The sequence below is a fragment of the Rhinoderma darwinii genome, chromosome 3 (genome assembly GCF_050947455.1).
Source record: "Rhinoderma darwinii isolate aRhiDar2 chromosome 3, aRhiDar2.hap1, whole genome shotgun sequence".
Classification (NCBI taxonomy): Eukaryota; Metazoa; Chordata; class Amphibia; order Anura; family Rhinodermatidae; genus Rhinoderma; species Rhinoderma darwinii.
In genome coordinates, this window is record NC_134689.1 from 335,661,324 (window position 1) to 335,683,505 (window position 22,182).

Here is a 22,182-nt window from a genome sequence, read left to right on the forward strand (position 1 = left end):
AATCATACAGTTTTCTAATATACATGTATTATAAATTCTGCTCACATACATTTTGTATATCAGTATAGTAGGCCCCTCTTTCTGTAGAATAGTATAGACCACATATTATCCCTGTGTAATGCATCCATGGGCTAACTGAATAGGATTAAACATGGCGTCCGTCATGTGACCCCCCCCCCTACATTATGTGACCCCTAGCATATAGTTAGCAACAGGGTTACATGATGTACATTTGTTAAGGCCACATAGAAGACACATCCCTGGGCTACATGAATAGGAGTAATGGTAGAATAATGACAAACAACCACTTCACTGTGCGTGTATTTACATATAAAATGGCTGCCTGTCTCTAAGTGATATGGTTATGTAGTTAATAAAGTTAACTGTAAAAAAAAAAAAACACAAAGAAGACATGAAGACTATTTAAGAGCTGCTCCTACACAGACACTGACCGACAGGATGAGACGCTGCTGCCGGTAGAAATAATTTACATTACTCAGTAAAATACTACTAGCCTGCTAGTTACCTGGAAAGTGTTACCTGAATGCCAGTGGTCACATGATGTGTGGGTGGTGGGTCACATGACTGACACCATTTTTAGTCCATTCAGTTATCCTATGGATGCATTTCTATGGACTAATCTGCGGGCTATACCATTTTTTGTTTTAGACAGAGGCTATCGCACTGATATAAGAAATGTATATCAGCGGAATTTAAAATACATGTATATTAGAAAACTGTATGATTTCCTATTCTATAAATAAAAAAATATATTAAACACATAAAAACCGGACTACCCCTTTAAGTTTTATAGTTTTGCCTTTTCAGTGATAGGTGACTTTTCATTAGTAATTGAACATTTAACATACTTCAATAATGGTCCAGGACTGGGATATTGATTGTTCTTCTATGAGGAGAAGCAGTGTATTCTGTAAATAGAAGAATTCGACAAACTGTGAATACTATATGAATGTATCTTTTCTTGTTCCATTTAGCCTATTATTCATCAGCCGGTTGTTATATATGACCCAAAACTTTCTTGTGGTCACCAGTTACTTGATATGCAAGCATTGAGTAACTATTGCTGTATAAGGCCCATTCATATGGCAATCCAAATTCTAGAATATATACAGATGGCCTTAGGCAATCACTTAGGGTGACTTGGGGGTAATTCATTTTTAGGTGTGCATACAATCTGTGAATATTGAATAACCAATGAAATTCTAGCAATTACGTTGCTTAACCTGATTTTTTTTTTTTGAATAAACATTGATCAAATCTGACATTTCGAAATTTATCACAATTACTAAAATGGAATTATCCAAAAATATATGAAATGTTATTATGTAAAATAAGTGAACCAACCCCAAATGTCTGTAGAAGTTCTGTCTTCTGTTTTTTTTGCAGTGTTTCTTGGGAGATGACGTTCAGTATAGCATGCAGAACTTGAAATTGTATACCGGAAACATCTGACAAAGAAAGGATTTGCATATCCGCTAGAAGAAGAAGAAGGAGGATTATGGAGGTGTCCACAGCTTGGGTGTACAGTGTGGTGATACTGGTAGTTGGCAAATTGAGGGTGGCATTTTGTAGGTAGCAGATACCGATGGGGAGGAAACTGGCCACTATGAGACCATTCCCTGGACATACATTGCTGAGATCAACACTGCAATTCCACTGAAGCTGCCTCTTATCATTCTCAGAGAGACAGGCATCTGTCTCATTCAACACATTGGTCGTAGAACATATGTAGGTTATCCATGAGGTCCTTGGATCATTAGAAAGCTTTGATAGCAGGCTTGACTGTGAACACACATGGGTCGTGAAGTTTTCTTTTTCTAGTACCCAACACATTAGAGACTGGTCAAGAACCAAGGATCCTGTTTCCCAGTTGGCATAATTACAGTCATGGTTTTGAGCCGTCCATAATTCAATGGTGTCATTGCAAATTGCCTCCTTTTGGCTGTCACATATACTATGCAGGTATAGCTCATGATTGTAGGTATTGCAGAAAGCTCCTATAGAGCCAGGCACAGAGGATATGTTCCCCCACTCCTTGTATCTGCACACAGCTTTCACTAAATTCTCCAACTGGTTTTCACTTTGGGATCCGCATACAGGTCTGAGCCATGAGTTTTCAGAATATAGAGACAACTGAGAGAGAAGAGTTGGATCTGAGCACACACCTGTGATAAAGTTCAACAGATCTGTTGCCCAACAAGCCTTCACTACCACTGGATGAACATAGGCCCCATGCCAGCTGTAATAAGAGCATAATTTCTTACCCCATGAACAGCTGCCATTTTCTTTTTGGGATGTTGTTGCATTGCAGAATGTGTTTAAAAATATATCCTGATCATACGCGGCACAAAATTTTATCAAAGAAATATCCAGATTGGTTACATTTGAATATTGGTTGTGACATTGCACAAGGGAGTAATTCGGAACCCCGGAAACTGATGTAGGGACAAGAGGGGTACACATGGGCTTTAACCAGAAGTTTTGTGGCTGTGTTTTGATTAGAGTGTAAAAGGTTAAATTGGAGCAAAGGTAATTAAAGAAGTTTTCCTGATCATACGACCAGCAGAATTCCACCATTAATGGCGTGAAGGTCATGGTTTGTGAATAGTCACATACATCCCATACCAGCATTTGTGTTAAGACATTAGAAGTACTTAACTTGTAACACAAATTCAGCGTCCATGTAAGAGCTGGACCTTCACTGATGGCCCCCAGAGTCCGGGAATTATTGCACACAGTCATCATAAAACTCATTGTATCATTTTTGCTGCATAAATACACTGTAGAGAAGTCTACCGGCCCCATCCACCCTTCTGCACCAGGGAGCCACTTTCCATAATTGCAGAGATCTGATGTTTTAGGTGGTGAGATGGAGCCAAAACAGAAAGATTTAACCCAGGTCAGGTTTTGGTTTTCACTTAAGTATTTCAGGACGGTGCTATTCCGGCAAATGTACTGCATAGAGCCCCGAGCATCCCAGTCAGCACAATATTTTACCAAGGAAATCTGTAGAGTTGTTAAATCCCATGTTGAATAGCGACATGTCTTATTTGGGTCACAGGTTGGCGCTTCTTGAATAGAGGTTTCTTGGAACAACTTATCATAAAACTGAAAATGATTGCATAAAAAATCTGAGAGTGTTACATTGTCAAATCTCCAACAATATGACACTAGAAATGGTGGAGGACTCCCGGTCCCCCAGGAGGAATACTCACACAGACTCCACACAATGAACTTTTTTATAAGTGTTGAAGAATTCCAGAAGAGAGTCAGAACTCGAACTAGATTGTGATTATTGCAAACTGAAAGGAATATTTTTTCTAGTTCAGTTTTATTACAGTTCAGACAGGACTGGAAATGGATGTTTAGCAGAGAATCTGTACAGTTGGAGATGTTACCGGTAATCTCCGCGTTGCAAAATATTGCTACCCAACTCGTTTCTGTGTTATTTTTGAGTAATTTTACAAGAAAGGAATTCCCACAAATATATGTCTGAAAGTGCGTCGCATCTTGTACTGCACAGTAACCCAATACTGATGGGTTCAGATCAGTTAGATTCCATAGGTTGTAACTACAGACGGTTTGGTTTGTGCTATTCCCAGTACACGAGATATTTGAGTTCCCAATTAGCTCAGTGTTCTGGAGAAAAGTTTTGTGACTACAAAGGTATGAATTTAGTTGCTGTTGGTCAATTAGCCAACATAAGTCCACAGCTGAAGACGTGGGACTACTAGAGTCCCATGTTGTGTAATTACAAACACGATTTATACAAAACTGCAACACCCAACTATTGTTTGTATCTTTGGTCAGAGTAAGGAGCAGACTTGGATTGTTACACACATACAATAAAAACTGGGTCTCCTCCACTTGGCTACAATAAGCAACTATAGATGGATCCACAAGTAATTCAGACTGGGTACCATTGTCGGTCTTGTGCCACAACGTATAGTTACACTCTTTTTCTGAAGGAACTGGCATAACATTTTGACACAGAATACCAAGCCATGAATTGGATTCATCGGTGAGCAGTTTTTGGAGAACCTTAAGAGATTTACAAACATTCTGTGTGAAACGATCCCCATCTGTCTCTACACAGAAGGCCACAGTGGAAGGATTTACTATCTGGAAAGGCCATTGCTCATAGTTGCAGAGTTCCTGTACAAGATATGTACTGGCTACGTTCGTTGGTGGTACCGTTACACAGGTTGGGTCAAGCCATTGATTGTCCACATTTGCTTTTAGTTGATCCAATACATTTGGATTTGAGCAGAGAAATGATGTGAACTGATCTTGATCATTGAGCCAGCAATAGGCAACTGAAAAAGCGGTGACAACATTGCCTACCCAGGAAACATAGTGACATATATTTGCAGGATTGGTATTGTATGCACAAAATCCTAGCAGCCAATTATTAGCTGACTGGCTGGCAAGTTGATTTAGAAGCTTCTGATCTCCACAAACTGAGCGAATGAACTGTTCTCGGTCGCTTTCACTACATGTAGACACATCAGAAGGGGACACTGTGCTTGAATTATACCATGTTTCATAAGCACAGCTGACAGTGGCAGATCTCACAGCTCTAACCGTCCTGTTATTGCATTGGTCACTAAGAAGATCCGACAATAGTGAGAAGAACGTTGTACAGAACTGAGTGTCCATTTGAGTTGACTGAGAAGATGTGAGCACCAAACACAGGGATTGCAGGCTCCCGCTAATGGAATGATACATAGAGTTGCATACATTGTTCAATGCAGGAAACAAGCGATCAGAGCAGATTTTCAAGAAAGTTGGGAGGTCAGATTTCATGGAGACACCAAGAATCTGCGATTGGATAGAAGGTGGTGTGACCAGTGGCAAATTAAGAAAGCCCCAGCTCAGATTCTGAGACATACCCCTGTAATAAAACACAAATAAGACAAGTTGAGTGCAGGGACCCCAAGGAAACATTAAAAAATAAATAAATAATGAATGATTACATAAACTTAGATGTAAAGCTATCAGAAGCCTTAGTAAAATGACATTAAGTATAAGGATTTTGACAGTAGTTATTTACCATAACAAAAGGTGCTTCAGATCTCCTGAAAGAGAAGAACACAAGATGTTGAAGTTTAGATGTTCAGCCTTTAGACCATAATCTTGACTTTTAGGGTATGTTCACACGAGGGCATTACGTCCGTAATTGACGGACGTATTTCGGCCGCAAGTACCGGACCGAACACACTGCAGGGAGCCGGGCTCCTAGCATCATACTTATGTACGACGCTAGGAGTCCCTGCCTCGCTGCAGGACAACTGTCCCGTACTGAAAACATGATTACAGTACGGGACAGTTGTCCTGCAGCGAGGCAGGGACTCCTAGCGTCGTACATAAGTATGATGCTAGGAGCCCGGCTCCCTGCAGTGTGTTCGGTCCGGTACTTGCGGCCGAAATACGTCCGTCAATTACGGACGTAATGCCCTCGTGTGCACATACCCTTACAGGCCTCAATTTATTATTTAGACTGCACAAGGCACAACATTAACAGATGTTGTAACCTCAGAGTCTCTTTTGCATCTTTTCACTTAGATTAAAGAAGCACTCCATCAAATTGTTCTTCTGCTCATATCATGCTAGCTCACTGGCAATATTCTAGCATTGTCATTTGTGTCTTCCCAGGTCAGTTGCATCTATACATAGTGAACGCTTTATTATGGACAGCTGTGTCATATGATCACAGTCTGACCACCAAAATAGACCATGCAATCATGTGTGAACAGGAGGTCAGTTTCTCCTGTGTGACTGACTTCCTGTGAACTACATGACCTGCCTAAGTAGAGTCGTGTGTTAATGAACCTTCCCTTACCCATCTTATCCCTCCACCCCCACCTTTAGGAAAGACACGTGACACCGAGGTTGGATGTGAAATGGCCACAGCAGCCGTTTATTAATTTCACAGTTTTATAAAAACAATTTAAATCCGAAACATTCGGATAACTAGTTAGGAATCCACCAGAGAATTCCTCCTAATAATTCACATGACCCAACACGGGTCAGAATCGTAAATAACAATTTTAACGTTAACATTAACCCGAGCAGAGGAAGTCCTTGAAGCCCTTTCAGATATTCCTTTTTTAAGAACACACCGAGTTAGCCATCTGCAAACCACCAATTACCTCCAGCCGTAAACCAGCTCGGAAGCACCGTTCACCTCTGCAGATGGCTCCAACCACTAGAAGTCCACTTCAAAGGGATAACACCCGATGAAGCCCTCAAGTGATATACCGACCACTAGAAGTCCACTTCAAAGGGATAACACCCGATGAAGCCTTCAAGTGATATACCTTCCACCAGAAGACCACTTCAAAGGGATAACACCCGATGAAGTCTTCAACCATGTACCTTTTTTGGGGGACGCATACCCCCGATGCGACCCCCCCACCATTTTGTACTGACTGGCCTCAAGGACTCCCCCCGCCAGCTGCCATGACAACAGAACCTACTCCGGAAAAAGGAAAAAACATGTTAAATAAGCACACAAAACAAAGACAACACTCATAAACGGACGTACATAAAGACCCACAGGGGTAACAAACCAAGGGCGGGAGGGTGGGAGCTTGTCTCTCCCTGTGTTACTCCTCCCGCTGCTTCCGGCTCAATGCCGCAAACAGCGGGAAGCTCAGCATCTGCTCCCTGACTCCTCCTTGTCCCTCCTCCACCTCCTCCTAACTCTCCCTCCAACTCTCCCTTACCTATTAACCCTTTCCCTACCAGTGAGGTCATGGAGGCTTCCCCTTAAGCCCTGCAGGCTGCGTCCAGCCTCTTCTTGACCTGCCTAAGTAGAGTCGTGTGTTAATGAACCTTCCCTTACCCATCTTATCCCTCCACCCCCACCTTTAGGAAAGACACGTGACACCGAGGTTGGATGTGAAATGGCCACAGCAGCCGTTTATTAATTTCACAGTTTTATAAAAACAATTTAAATCCGAAACATTCGGATAACTAGTTAGGAATCCACCAGAGAATTCCTCCTAATAATTCACATGACCCAACACGGGTCAGAATCGTAAATAACAATTTTAACGTTAACATTAACCCGAGCAGAGGAAGTCCTTGAAACCCTTTCAGATATTCCTTTTTTAAGAACACACCGAGTTAGCCATCTGCAAACCACCAATTACCTCCAGCCGTAAACCAGCTCGGAAGCACCGTTCACCTCTGCAGATGGCTCCAACCACTAGAAGTCCACTTCAAAGGGATAACACCCGATGAAGCCCTCAAGTGATATACCGACCACTAGAAGTCCACTTCAAAGGGATAACACCCGATGAAGCCTTCAAGTGATATACCTTCCACCAGAAGACCACTTCAAAGGGATAACACCCGATGAAGTCTTCAACCATGTACCTTTTTTGGGGGACGCATACCCCCGATGCGACCCCCCCACCATTTTGTACTGACTGGCCTCAAGGACTCCCCCCGCCACAGCGAAACAGGCCTTGACCACCTTAAGCCTGTGAGTTCCGCCACACCACCACCGCCCTTTCTATTCCTTCTGCTATCGCCAAGCTTCAAAGATCAATGCCAACCTCGGTCAGATGAACCCCATCACCCCTCCAGAAGTTCCCCACTCCTGACTCCAAATCCCTGTGCCGCACACAAATGCCCCCGATTTTTCCTACGAAACGGGACACCGCCCGATTAACTTTAATGCGAGCCTTATTGACTCTCTCCACTGACCTAGCCAACCGCCAATGTTTCCTCGGGACTATGTCCGACCACACTATCACCAACTTGGGATAAGAAACCCACAAACCCAACATATCGTGTTTGATATCCCGCACCAACTCACGCAAGGGGCGGACTCCTAAGTCATTCCCACCCACGTGCAACACTAAAACCTCCGGAACCCTATCAAGCCGGGCCTATGTCTGGAATTCTGCCAACCCCCTACTCCATGACATACCTCTAAATCCCAGCCAATGCACAACCGCATCCTGTCGCGGAATGCGCAACTGGCGACCGTCCGGGCGGACGTCCGCCCTCAAAGCCCCCCAGCACGTACGAATGACCCAGCAACCACACCAAACACGGAGGCGAATCTGAAATGGAAAACAATTAGACACCGCCATACAAAACATTTTTTAAGCGTTAACCACAACCTCATAACAAATGGAGTGGACATAGGACTTAAATCTGTTGGACTCCCAACAACCAATGCGCCGCACCCCTTCATCATCCAACCCCCAGCGCCCCGCTTCAGTTGCTGCGCCAATCCTGAAGGAATGCGATGAATATGAGCCCGCCGCGACACCAACCGCCGTCAGACATTCCTTAAATACAGCTCCAAACTGAAACCTGGACAAAACGACCCGTCCACATGACGTAACAAAGGAAAATCTGGAGACCCCGCTTGCGGCTTAAAAACCCTGCATGCACTCTACTGGGCACATAACCGACCCCGGGAGGGCGAACAAAACTATCAGCTTACCCTTCCCTAATTGGCTAAGCAAAGGAAACGACACAGGCCTTCTACTATCCGCCCCCACTCTACCTCGGCGCAACCCCTTCAAAGCCTGTGACACCAGAAAGTCCTTAGATACATCTTGAAAGCCTCGCAACTTAAAACCAAACGCCACCGCAGATATGAACCGGTTCACCTTTGCCACTGAAAACCCCGCCTCCCAGGCGTCCCCTAACCATTACAAAAGTGCCACCAACCTGTCTCTATCCGTATTGACGTCACCCAACTCTCTTACCCACTCCTCCCACTGCCTCCAACAAGCAGAATAAGCACTCCACGTCGTGCGCGCCAAAGACCTTTGTACCAGTTGTTCTACGGGACTGAGACCAGATCCCAAAGATGTTCCGGACAAGCCAAACCGAGACATTCCGCCCCCGGTGCCAATTGCCGAAACCGGTCCCACTTCGAGCGAGAAAGAGCGTCAGCGATACAATTCCGTACTCCCGGCACATGCACCGCCACCACCCACGCGTTCAACGACAAACACACCAACACTAAATGTCGCAACAATTGAACTACCGGAGGAGAGGACGCCGTGATGTTATTAATGGCCAGCACCACCCCCATGTTGTCGCAGTAAAAACGAACCTTCTTATCCCTGAGCCTGTCCCCCCAAATGGTCGCCGCCACCACGATGGGGAACAGCTCGAGCAGGGCCAGATTCCGCGTGAGTCCACTGGACACCCAACTAGCCGGCCATTGACCTGCGCACCACGGACCTCCCCCGTAAGCTCCAAAACCGCCCGCCCCAGCCGCATCCGTAAAAATATTCAAATCACTCGTATCCTGCGCTGGGGCCATCCACAGCGAGCGACCATTGTACTGGCCCAAGAAGTCATCCCAAACCTGAAGATCAGCTCGATGCTCCTCCTTGAGCCGCACAAAATGATGCGGCGCACGCACTCCCGCCGTTGCCGCCGCCAACCGTCTACCAAACACCCTCCCCATTGGCATAATCCGGCAGGCGAAATTCAACTTCCCCAGCAGCGACTGAAGCTCCCGCAGCGTCATTTTCTTCAGTCTACAAGCCCGCCGTACCTCCAGCCTCAAAGCACCCAGCTTATCCGCAGGGAGACGACACTCCATTGCCACCGAATCTATTTCAATTCCCAAAAAACAAATCGTCGCTACCGGGCCCTCCGTTTTTTCTGGCGCCAAAGGGATCCCAAAATCCCTCGCCACCTTCTGTAGCGCATAAAGCAAATTACCGCAAACCGGCGAACCCCCCGGGCCAACGCACAAGAAATCATCTAAGTAATGGATCAACGAGTCGACCCCGGATACTCCCCTCGTTACCCACTCCACGAAGCTACTAAACGCCTCGAAGTATGCACAAGAAAGGGAACACCCCATCGGAAGGCACCGATCCACGTAAAAAGCCCCATTCCAAAAACAACCCAACAGCCGTTGGCTTTCTGGATGAACTGGCAACAACCTGAACGCCGCCTCGATGTCGGTTTTTGCTAGCAGCGCACCTGGACCCGTAGCCCGCACTAAACCCACCGCCTTATCGAATGAGGTATAGACTACGGAGCACAACTCGTGATCAATCCCGTCATTTACCGACGAACCCTTGGGATACGATAAATGTTGAATCAAACGAAATTTTCCGGGCTCGCGTTTAGGGACAATACCCAATGGGGACACAACTAAATCTTTTACAGGCGACTCAACAAAGGGCCCCGACATGCGGCCCAACGAAACTTCTTTTAACAACTTTTCCGACACGACTTTTGCATGCAAGTAAGCCGATTTTAAATTCCTCCGCGTAACCGGAACCTCATAAGGAGGCGGAGGAATAACAAAACCAACACGAAACCCTTCGTAAAGCAACTTAGCCGCCGCCCTATCCGGATACTCATTTAGATAAGGGGCCATCTTTTCCACCCTCACCGGCGACACCCCCTTGACCAGCCGCGGAGGGCTGGTTCCCTGACCTCTTTTTTCGCAGACATTTTGCCGCCCCGTGTGATGCACCATTACACTCGGAACACACGTGCTTGAACTTGCACGTGGCCCCGAACTTACACTGGCCTTCATTAAATTGCCAGCAAAAACCCGCCTTTCCCCCGCCGCTTTGTCCAACCTGACTAGACTGGCCTCCCTGGCCGGCGCTCCCGGGAAAGGACTGCCTAACCGGAGCCGTAACCCGTAACCAGAGAGCAATATCCTTCTGGTCCCACCGAATCGCCGGCCGAACCGCTTTCCGCTGACGGAATTGCTCATCGTATCGCAGCCACGCCTGACCCCCATACGCCCTATGAGCCTCCCCAATGGCATCAAAATAACAAAACAACGCCGAGCAATTTTCCGGCGCCTTTTCCCCTATCACACTAGCCAATATGGCGAATGCCTGCGACCAATTAACGAACGTCTGCGGGATAAGCCTATACCGCCGCCGTTCCTCCTCGTCCTTTTTACACTCGTCCCGCTTGCTCTTATCCAAATTAAATTTAGCGAGCGGCAAGAGAGAAAAAATCTCAACATATTCGTTCTTCCAGATCCGCTCGCGCACCTCCTGCTTTAAGTGCGCCCCCAACGGACCTTCGAAACAAACGTACACCTCGCCCCGAGCACGGTCATCAATACGCACCCGATCGCCATCCTTTTGTGCCTCGGTCTGTACCGACACCGCGACCCCCTCCCTAACCGCCAGCACGGGCCGCGCCTGTACCAATCCCACGTCCCTGGGGCCCTCCCACACTACCGCCGGGGACACTTCCGTAGCTACCGGCGCCGCCGCCCTGTCTAGGCGCCCGACCAGCTCCCTCAAGCAACCCACTAAATCTGCCAGACCCGCGCCATCGCGCCCGCCCGCGCCACTACCGGCCACCGATGCGACGCTAGCAGCCCCCCCGCCGACACCCGACATAAAAATCGCTGGATATGACAATGATGGAGTTACACACTCACCGGGCCGCACAGGCGCTGTGTTCCCGTCAGCCGGACCATCCTGACCTCGACGATACACGTCCAGTTCACCTTCCTCCAGCTCCTCTCTCGCAGACGACTGGCCATCCCACCGACATCTTCGGATCGGAGATGATGAAGCGCTGACTGATGGGCCGGCAAACTGCCGCCCGACCGATGGAACCCAGACTTCCGACTGGACCTGTTGCCTCAACGTCGCTGCAGATCTAGGCGTCCGTCTCGATGATCCTGAAGAAGCCTGCCCCCTGGCCGGAACATCACCAGGCGGGGCGGCCGTACCTCGTCCTCCAAATCTTCCATCCGATGGTGGAGGGGTGACAGGGAGCCCGGCCTGCGACTCCCTGCTCACCGCCGGACCCCGTCGCGGCTTGGGATTCCTGCCAGGACGCAGGGCCTGGGAAGGGGCGGTCCCCCCAGCTGCCTGGCCTGCAGCGTCCGAGATCGGGCTCCCTCTGCGACGCCGTGTCCGCGGGACTGCCTCAGGACTGAGGCGCTCTGGAGGTCGAGACCGCCGGGAGGGACGAGTCGACCCGGCCTGCATCGCCGTCACCCCCGGCAACGCTCTCTGCCTGCTCCGGACAGGAGCAGTTGTTGCCGACTCCCCCCCCGCCGCCATGCTAGGAAGGGGGCCGGGGGAGGGGAGCCTGTCTCCTGCAACAGACCCCGAACGCCGGGCCTGACGTGTCAACACGGCGTCCGGGATCCTTGCTAATGCAGCCACGGTCTCCTCCAGCCATCCGGGACCGTGGTGCACAGCAGCAGCACGCAGCTGCTCTAACAACACTGCCTCTGCCATACTGAGCGAGCGCGGGCAACGGGGAGCTTGTCTCTCCCTGTGTTACTCCTCCCGCTGCTTCCGGCTCAATGCCGCAAACAGCGGGAAGCTCAGCATCTGCTCCCTGACTCCTCCTTGTCCCTCCTCCACCTCCTCCTAACTCTCCCTCCAACTCTCCCTTACCTATTAACCCTTTCCCTACCAGTGAGGTCATGGAGGCTTCCCCTTAAGCCCTGCAGGCTGCGTCCAGCCTCTTCTGGATTACATCATCACCAATCAAATCCCTCCTGGCAGCTCTGAGACCCCTCCACTCCCCACCCAGCTCCACCCTCCTTGTTCCTTTGTATGTCACAAAAATAAAGGTAGTCCTGGTAGAATAAGGATCAAGATAGCCAGGAATAGTTAATCCATTCTAGGAACAATATTCGATAAGTATAGCCTGGCACCTCCAGATGCATAGCTATAGGGGGTGCGGAGGTTGCAGTTGTACCAGGGGCCTTGATGACTAAGGGGGCCTAAAGGCTATATACGAAGACACCAGTATTATAAATGGCACATGGTAGGTGGTAGGACCTGTTACAAATTTTTCACTGGGATCCTGGAGGTCCACATTACCTGAGCATCTAGGCATCTCCTTGATAAAAAAATTGTATTTATTGAAAAACACCAGTGATATTTCACATCAAGGGCAAACAGAGACAGCAGAGATCCCCTGTGTAACAACATTATATAAGACCTTATGCCTTATTCACACAAACTGTGAAAACGTCCGTCACACAGCTACATAAAAATCAATGTGTTTCTATGGGGCTATTCACACAGCGTTTTTTTTAATGGACTGTTTGAACGGCCCATGAAAAAAATAGGACATGTCCTATTTTTGTCTGTTTTCACGGATCCCTCAATAGACTCGTCTATGAGGGAGCTGTGAAAACGGGTCCCGCACGTATGCAAATCAACCGAGAAAAGCCATGTGAATAAGGGATAACTTTCTCACGCCAAATAAGCGTGAGGTGCCTGTCTATTGCACCCTTATCATGGCTCACTGGAAAATCCTTCATTGATGTGCCAATTTTTCTGATGGTCCACACTTTATGGTCCATAGGAATCTTTTGTACCGTACCAGGTTGCAAGCTTCATTACTTAAAGGGGTTGTCCAGGAAAAAAAATCTAAAAAGTGTCCCCCAGCCTTGATTTGCCTTCCCTAATACCCCCTATTAAACTTCTAACCAGTTTCTGTTTGATTTCCATCGTCACTGCTGCTCTTTCTGTTTGTTTACATCCCTTGCTGTTTGTTTACATCCCTTACTGTCTGTTTCCTGTCTTGTAACCCACCATACCCATGATCCCCTGCTGCATCTGAGGAGACAGTTGCAACCCCCCTTCCTCCAAAGCACCTCAGCTATTTGCATTCTGCCACGCCCCACCAATGTTCACACGTTCTTCCCTGCTATAATTCCAGGCAGCTCCCTCCCTACATGCTGTCCTACACACTAATAATCATCATTATCCTTTGTGCCTCCATCTATCCCTGATCTAAGTACAGGCACCCATCTCCCTCCCCCGCCCCTCTTACAGCCTGATAAATGTAAGTCTGCCCACTCCACCTATGTCAGACATCTTGGTACACACAATCCAGTCAGCACATTTTCCGCACCTGCTGCTGGATCTGTTCCAAGAGATCCTATATTAGGCCCTGTTCACACTGAGTTTTTTGCTGGCAGAAAATTATGACTCAAAATTCTGTCTTGAATTTTGAAGCAGATTTTGACCAGCCTGCATGCCACTTGCCGCATTTTTTGCCATTGAGCGCCGCGGGCCAAAAGGCAGCGAAAAACGCTTTCTCTGCCTCCCATGTCAATGGTACGTCAGAGATTTAAACGCCCAGAGATGGGGATTGTCGCTTCTTTTTTCCGCTAACCGGTTTTACCGCCCACAGGAAAAAAACGCCTACACCTCCCATTTAAATCAATAGAAGAAGTTTTCTGACCTTTTTGGCGCGTTTTTCGATGCGGTTTCTACGTCAAAACATGTAAAAAAAACGGCAGAACATGCCTCACGTTTCTTCCCGCGATCGGTAAAACCGGCTCGCGGGAAAAAGAAGCGAGATGCCCTATCTTCGGGCATTTACTCCTCTGACGTCCCATTGACATGGGAGGCAGAGAAAGCGTTTTTCACTGCGTTTTTGCCTGTGGCGCTCAATGACTGCGGCCAAAAAACGCTGTGAAAAACGTGGCAAATGGCGTGCAGGCAGATCAAAATCGGCCTCAAAATTCCAGACAGAATTTTTAGGCAGAATTTTCTGCCTGCAAAAAACTCTGTGTGAACAGGGCCTTACAGTGAATCAAACGCCAAACACTACTCCAAACAATGGTAAAACTTTTTTTTTTAACATAATTTACTATAAATGTATGTAAGTGTCTCTCACTATTATTTACTATATATATATTTATATATATACACACACACACACACACACACACACACACACACACACACACACACACACACACACACACACACACACACACAGATCAAGCAATATAACCACATCCTGTTATAGATATGTATATATATATATATATACACACACATATATATATATATATATATATATATATATATATGCATATGTGTGTGTATATATACATACATACATACATACATACACATAGGCATAGAAGGGGGCGTGTTAGAGGAGAGACAAGGCGGCCAGGCAGCGCAGAAAATCCTAGAGTGAAGGAGGAGGAGGTGTGGACGACGACATAGGAGGAGGGGGGAGTGCTCTATGATTGATGATGCTCCATGTCTTTGCTAAGACAGCACTTCCGACTGTGTAGAGACATCCACTAACTTTAGGCTCTATTCACACGACAGGGTCCGAGTGTCAGCCGATAAAAACAGCGGTTTTGGTCCGTTTTTCTCGGCAGTTTTGCATCCGGTTCAATTTCATTTGTACATTTTCTGCCACACACTGCCCTCTGTAGATACTGCCACACACTGCCCTCTGTAGATAATGCCACACACTACCTTCTATAGATACTGCCACAGCCCCTGTAGGTAATGCCACACAGTCCCCCCTGAAGGTAATGCCACACAGCTCCACTTGTAGGTAGTGCCACACAGCTCCCCTGTAAGCAATGCCACACAGCCCCCCTCTAGGTAATGCCACACCCCCCTGTAGGTAGTGCCACACAGCCCCCCTGTATGTAGTGTCGCATAGCCCCCCTGTAGGTAGTGCCACACAGCCCCCATGTAAGCAATGCCACACAGCGCCCCTGTAAGCAATGCCACACAGCCCCCCTGTAAACAATTCCGCACAGCCCCCTGTAGGTAATGCCGCACAGCCCCCTGTAGGTAATGCCACATGGCCCCCCTGGAGGTAATGCCACACAGCCCCCCCTGTAGGTAATGCCACACTGCCCCCCCCTGTAGGTAATGCCACACGGCCCACCTGTAGGTAATGCCACAAAGTCCCCTTGTACATAGTCACCCCCCTTCCTGTAGGGGACGGCTCCAGGAGAAGTCCCTCACTTCACTGTCCATATATGAACAGTGAAGTGAGGGACTTCTCCTGGATCGGAATCCCCGGCCACAGTGGTGGGGATTCCGCTTCAGAAGTCCCTGACGTCACTGTGTCCATATATGGACAGTGAAGGCAGGGACTTCTCCTAGAGCGGAAACCCCGGCCACAGCGGTGGGGATTCCGCTTCAGAAGTCCATGACGTTACTGTGTCCATATATGGACAGTGAAGGTAGGGACTTCTCCTGGAGCGGAATCCCAGGCCACATCATCGGGTGCTGTGTCCGGGGATTCCGTTTCAGGAGTAGGGGACCGCTCCAGGAAAAGTCAGGGACTTCTCCTAGAGCGTAATCCCCGGCCACGGATTAGGAATTCCGCTCCTCCTCCTTCTCACATACACTTGAGTGCGGGAGCTCCAAAAGTGAAGAAGGAGGAGGAGGAGGCGTGGACGACGAGACAGGAGGAGGATGGGGCATGTACTATGATTGATGACGCTCCGTGTCTTTGCTCAGCCAGCACTTCCTGCTGTGTAAAGACACGGCGCGTCATCAACTACATCTACAGGTGGCGGGACCAGAGGAGGCGGAGCTCTGAAGAGCTCATGAAACATCCACCCGGCCCACTGCCTGGAAATCTAGTTGATGACGCGCCGTGCCTTTCTCAGCCGGAAGTGCTGGCTGAGCAAAGACACGGTACCTCACGGAAATAAAAAATTTACCCTGGGTCACGTGACGGCAGATCAGAACAGGAGAACGCTGGCACAGGTAAGTACACACTATATTAGAAATGTTATTAAATATGACTAATTAAGTTAACATTTTTATAACATTTATTCCCGAACAACCCCTTTAATTCATTTTCAGACACCCTGATATGAAGTTTGCAACCTGATCCTAGTTTTCAACTTGGCTCATATGGGTATGTCCTTCCCAGTAACACATGCTGGACATGTGTTCTGTGAATCCAGGATGCCTTCCCAAGCTCCCAAAGCTCCCATGTACTAATGGAAGTGTGGGAGGGAACCTCCAGCTCACCTTGAATGCAGGTTTTCTGCGCTCTGCGCCTGGATCTCCATGACGGCTCACGGTATTGAAGACAGAGAAAAATGAACAAAAGTAGAGGATCCAGCGCAATCATTTAAAATAGAACATGGTTCCAATTTTATTGGGATATTTAAAACAAGATGAATCCCGAGTGTGGTGCTTAGAGATAGGTAGATAGGTGCCTACGCGTTTCAGACGCTCTACACGTCCTTCCTCATGGCTTTCTTTTCCCTGAGTAACAAACTACCTAGAAGAGGTTTATATCCGGTTGTCTACAGGTGATAATTAACATTGATTCAGCAAGGTGATGCTGTCCAACATAATGATTTTTAGACACAAGAGGGCGCACAACTGACTTAGACTATTTGTGAATGAGAAGTATCCAGCGTAGTGGAGCTGTCCAGCAGAATGGTGCTGAAACAGAACGTCACTAATGAATTATACCTTATTTCATAGTAAATATCATATTTGCAATATGGTTTTTGAAATTGCTGTCCATGATAGTAAAGAATACAAAAATAGTTAAGTTGTGGTCTATGTTGGTATATAGAATGAAAACATTTGACTTGTATTTATGGGACTGTCGGATATAAACCTCACATCAAGAATTTAAAAGATAACTGTAATAGGCTAAAAAATACATTTTTTGAACAATTTAAGATAAGGTCTGAACTGGAATAAATTATTGCTATTCGGAATTATAACAATGGTACATCAACAGGGAATTGACTTGCTTCTTATATATTCTATGACTATGGAAGTTACATATTGTGTACATATAATTATATACCTGACAGGTTAGTATGGCAGGTTAACTTTGTTCTTATATATTCTATAATCCTGAAAATTGCATATTATATACAGACAAATATATCCCGACAAATCAACGTGACTATTTTAACACCAATGAGGTTACAGTACTGCTCTGTTGGTCAATGGTTTAATAGGTATCTAATTTAATTGATTATTTTGTATCATTTATTTTGATTAAAAATGAAACATAAGTTCTTTTCTTAAATTTAGCCCACTGGGAACCCTAGTTTTTAGGGTGAAAATCCAGTAGGCTTCTCGTGATAGAATTTTATGTTTGATATTTCCCCCTCTGGTTGGCATTCTGACTTTTTCTATGGCATAACATTTTAGGCTTGTGGTGGATCTGTTATGATGGGTTATAAAATGTCTTGCAACATTGGAAATGTTTGCAATATTGGGGTTCTTTATGTAACCCAGATGTTCTAGTATTCTCACTTTGAATTTGCGGCTAGTACATCCAATATACATAAGATTGCATACATTGCACTCTATGATGTATATTAGTGCTTCACTATTACAATTAATGTGATTTTGAATTGTAAAGATGGTTGTATTGTCTGAATCTTTGAAGATTTTAGTAGGTTTGACATATGAGCAAACTTTACAAGGATGTGGTAACAAAAATAGTGTGTAGGAAAGGCAGATCCAGCACTCAAATGATAAAAAATTCAATTTTATTAGGTCATGTTAAAAAAGGGATAAAACTACAATCCCGGGACCACGCTTACGCGTTTCAGACCGCTAGGGTCCTTAATCATAGCTTGCTCTAAGCAGATAAAATTCACAAATATATAGTCATCTCTTAGAGATGTATATACACTCGCTTGATGTATGTATTTTTTCCTTCTTTTGTGACAGTCATTTATTCATGCGCTATCTGTGAGAATTTACACTACTCCAATAGTATAATTCTGTGATTTCAAACACCAAGAGAAAACTACGACACAAGTTTTGGTACTGACTGGACAGGGTTAAAATGTTCAAACCCAGCCCAAACTAATCACATGATAGATTTTCTTGACTATATATTTGTGAATTTTATCTGCTTAGAGCAAGCTATGATTAAGGACCCTAGCGGTCTGAAACGCGTAAGCGTGGTCCCGGGATTGTAGTTTTATCCCTTTTTTAACATGACCTAATAAAATTGAAATTTTTTATCATTTGAGTGCTGGATCTGCCTTTCCTACACACTATTTTTGTTACTACAACCTGCTGTCGACACAGGATTAAGCTCAGGAGGATCTACGAGCACCCACAGCTTCTTGGATTTTTATGCCTATTTAGGTATCAATCAAGCTTTACACAAAACGCATTGAAAAAACGCATTGGAAAAACGCAACTTGGTTATGAGGTGAGCAAAACTTTAGGTACAATCTTTTTCACTTTTTACAAGGATGTGAGCCGCATCTAAAAAAACCTGCATAATGAAGCCAAGCAGGTTTTAATATGTTAGAAGAGAAGACAGAGGGAGATAGAACGTCACCCAAAGACTGGGCTTTTCTTGATACTATTTGGCATCCATCCTCAAGGATATCTGATAAAATATCATCTTCCATAAGGATGACTAAATTTTTCTGAACAATTTTCTTAATTGCATTAAACTGAGTACTATATTGTAACACCAAGGTTGGTGTATTTCGAATGGTATCTTTATTGCATTTTGGCTCTAGTAGTGAATCTCTAGGTTTATTTTCTACGATGGAGGATGCTCTTTTTAGGGTCCACTCTGGGTACCCTCTCTTTCGTAGTCTCCTTTGAATTTGTTGTTGTTCCACCCTATAATTGATATCATTACTGCAGTTTCTTTTTGCCCGATACATCTCACCTACAGGAATTGATGATATCGTTTGTTTTGGGTGGCTACTTGTTGCATGCAGGATGGTATTTCCTGAGATGGGTTTGCGGTAGGTTTTGGTGTTCATTATTTCTCCTACTTGGCCTGTCAATTCTAGATCTAGAAACTGGATTGTATTTTTTTGTACCAAATGGGTAAATTTAAAATTTTATTGATTATCATTCATGAAAAGTATGAAATTAGGGATATCAGATGCATTTCCTTGCCATATAAATAGCAGGTCATCTATGTATCTTGAATACCAATTAATGGATCTGCCAAAAGGATTAATACTGGAGAAAATAAAGAGTTCCTCCCACCATGCCATAACGAGGTTTGCCAGAGAAGGGGAGAACTTAGCTCCCATTGATACTCCTTTGAGTTGTAAATAAATATACCACTAGAACATCTTTTACACAGACACAGCACCTACAGTTACGAGCTACAATCCTTCATACTCGAATAGTCTAAGTCAGTTGTGCGCCCTCTTTTGTCTAAAAATCATTATGTTGGACAGCATCACCTTGCTGAATCAATGTTAATTATCACCTGTAGACAACCGGATATAAACCTCTTCTAGGTAGTTTGTTACTCAGGGAAAAGAAAGCCATGAGGAAGGACGTGTAGAGCGTCTGAAACGCGTAGGCACCTATCTACCTATCTCTAAACACCACACTCGGGATTCATCTTGTTTTAAATATCCCAATAAAATTGGAACCATGTTCTATTTTAAATGATTGTGCTGGATCCTCTACTTTTGTTCGTTTTTCTCTGTCTCCCATGTACTAGCACTGCTTAATTCCTGTACTGTTTTCTTATTTCTTTACAGCCGCTTTGTGATCTCGCATCCCCTGTACTCACACAGACACTGATGCTGCCTGTGTCTGCTCTCTTAAGTTGAGCAGAGAGAGGGAACAGACACTACAAAAGCAAAATAGGAGGAAATGTTTAATGAAGACTATTTATAAAGTTGTTTCATTTAGCATTTAGGATGCAAATGAACAATAAAGAAAATCAGTGAATATGTGTCCATGGTTTTTAATCTTTTATGTCATAAAGGTGCCAGGCTGTTTTCATTAAATATCATGACTGGACCAGCACAACAGAGAAGTTCTGTTACAATGATACTGTTTCAGCAGGGAATTGGGGACCTGACTTTGGGTGAAATCTTACGTGGCAGATTTGTTGCAGAAAATCTGAAAATCAGTTTAAGCCATCTGAATGAGTTTATTTTGGCGGCAAGCACATGAATTTCTACAAGCCCCATTCACATGAAAGCGCCAAAAAATCTGCCGCGAGTGAATATACTCTTTATTTCTTTTCAGCTAAACTCAATCTTGGCCTGCTTACATGCCTTCAAATATACTTCATTACACTGACTTTATTACATCAAAACTGATGTCTTCACCTTTTGAAATACAAACAAGTAATTTCTCCCATCTTCTTACCTTGAGTGCTGCTTGTATTTAAGAGTGTGTTTAATGTTCCATAAAGCCAGTCTGTAGGGTTTCCACCTGTCATGAGCTGAGGTATGAATACAAGAAGTTGTCTCAACCTTTTAAGTGCCAATGAGATTGTCTGTTCATTCTCTAGGCAGTGAGGGTCTATGCCCTGCAATAGTAACACCAAGTCTTGAGCAGTACGAGGAGGCCAATTTGGGGACACAGAAGCAGTTAAAGGAACTCCCATAGCAGATTCTGGATATCCAATGAGACCTTCATAGCATAACATGAAATAACATAGATAATAAAGGATTTAATCTCAAATCAACAAATTAATTTGCATGCAAATATGAGACTTTTCAGCATAGTATGTGCCTACAGTATATGGGGCAGATCTAACAATACTGTCGCTGGAATTGATTTGGCACTATGCAACAACGGATAGGTAAGTAAATCTGCCCAATATGTGTAAGAAGCCCCTTTGTCATATAAGAAGCAACCAGTATTATACATGGCATAAGGTAGATGTCACCCATGTTACCGATTTTACATTGGGGCCCAGGAGCTTTACGTTACACCTGTGCCTTCTACTTTTGGTTTCCAGTATGGTTGATTTATTTGTACAAAAAAGTGAAGGGGAAGGAAGGTGTAGAGTGTTTTTGAGTTTAGAAGAATTTTTACTTATGTTGTGTTTATACAGCTATGCTACTCAATTTTGTAAACCCACTGTTGCGAGGTGATAACCAACTGGAGTCGGAGTTACGGCTGCTAAAGTAGGAGCCAGTCACATTCTCAACGTAACAGACCAAGCATGATGATGAACAGGTAGAAGTCAACATTTCTACCTTAAGGGCTTGTCCACACGTAGCGGAATTGCTACGTTTTTTCCGTCCAGAATAGCAGATGGAAAATGCAGCAGAATATAGTAGCAGCAAAGTGGATGAGATTGAACAAATCTCATCCACACGCTGCGTAAATACTGAGCGGAAAAAAAGCTCAGAAATGTACCTGCGGTGTGGAATTTTATTCCACAGCATCTCAATTGTATTTGCGTAATCGCTGCATATTTGCTGCAGATTTTCCCCATTGAATTCAATGGGGAGGTAAAACCTGTAACAAATAGCAGTTTTTGGTTATTTGCGGCGGGTTCGCAGAAAATCCACCACAAAAAACGCAGCTCTGAATAAAAAAAACCACTATACTTACATAGGAATTTGTGCTTCTTCCTCCATGCCGGCCTCCTGGGCTGATGCTTCATCCCGTGTGACCGCCGCTGCAGCCAATCACAGGCTGTAGCAGC

The 22,182-nt window shown here is 45.3% G+C and overlaps 1 protein-coding gene across 1 annotated transcript in view; it reads right to left on the minus strand.

The window, feature by feature from the left end:
* The window catches only part of LOC142750488 (uncharacterized), a 40,367-nt gene extending 19,426 nt beyond the window's left edge, over positions 1–20,941 (minus strand). The window contains exons 1-4 of the mRNA XM_075859490.1: positions 20,889–20,941; positions 5,075–5,099; positions 1,366–4,915; positions 870–929 (exon numbers count right to left, since the gene is read on the minus strand). Of these exons, the coding sequence (XP_075715605.1) occupies positions 870–929; positions 1,366–4,911 (3,606 nt within the window). The 5' untranslated portion in view covers positions 4,912–4,915; positions 5,075–5,099; positions 20,889–20,941. The remainder of the gene's footprint in view (positions 1–869; positions 930–1,365; positions 4,916–5,074; positions 5,100–20,888) is intronic.
* Between the last annotated feature and the right edge of the window lie 1,241 nt (positions 20,942–22,182).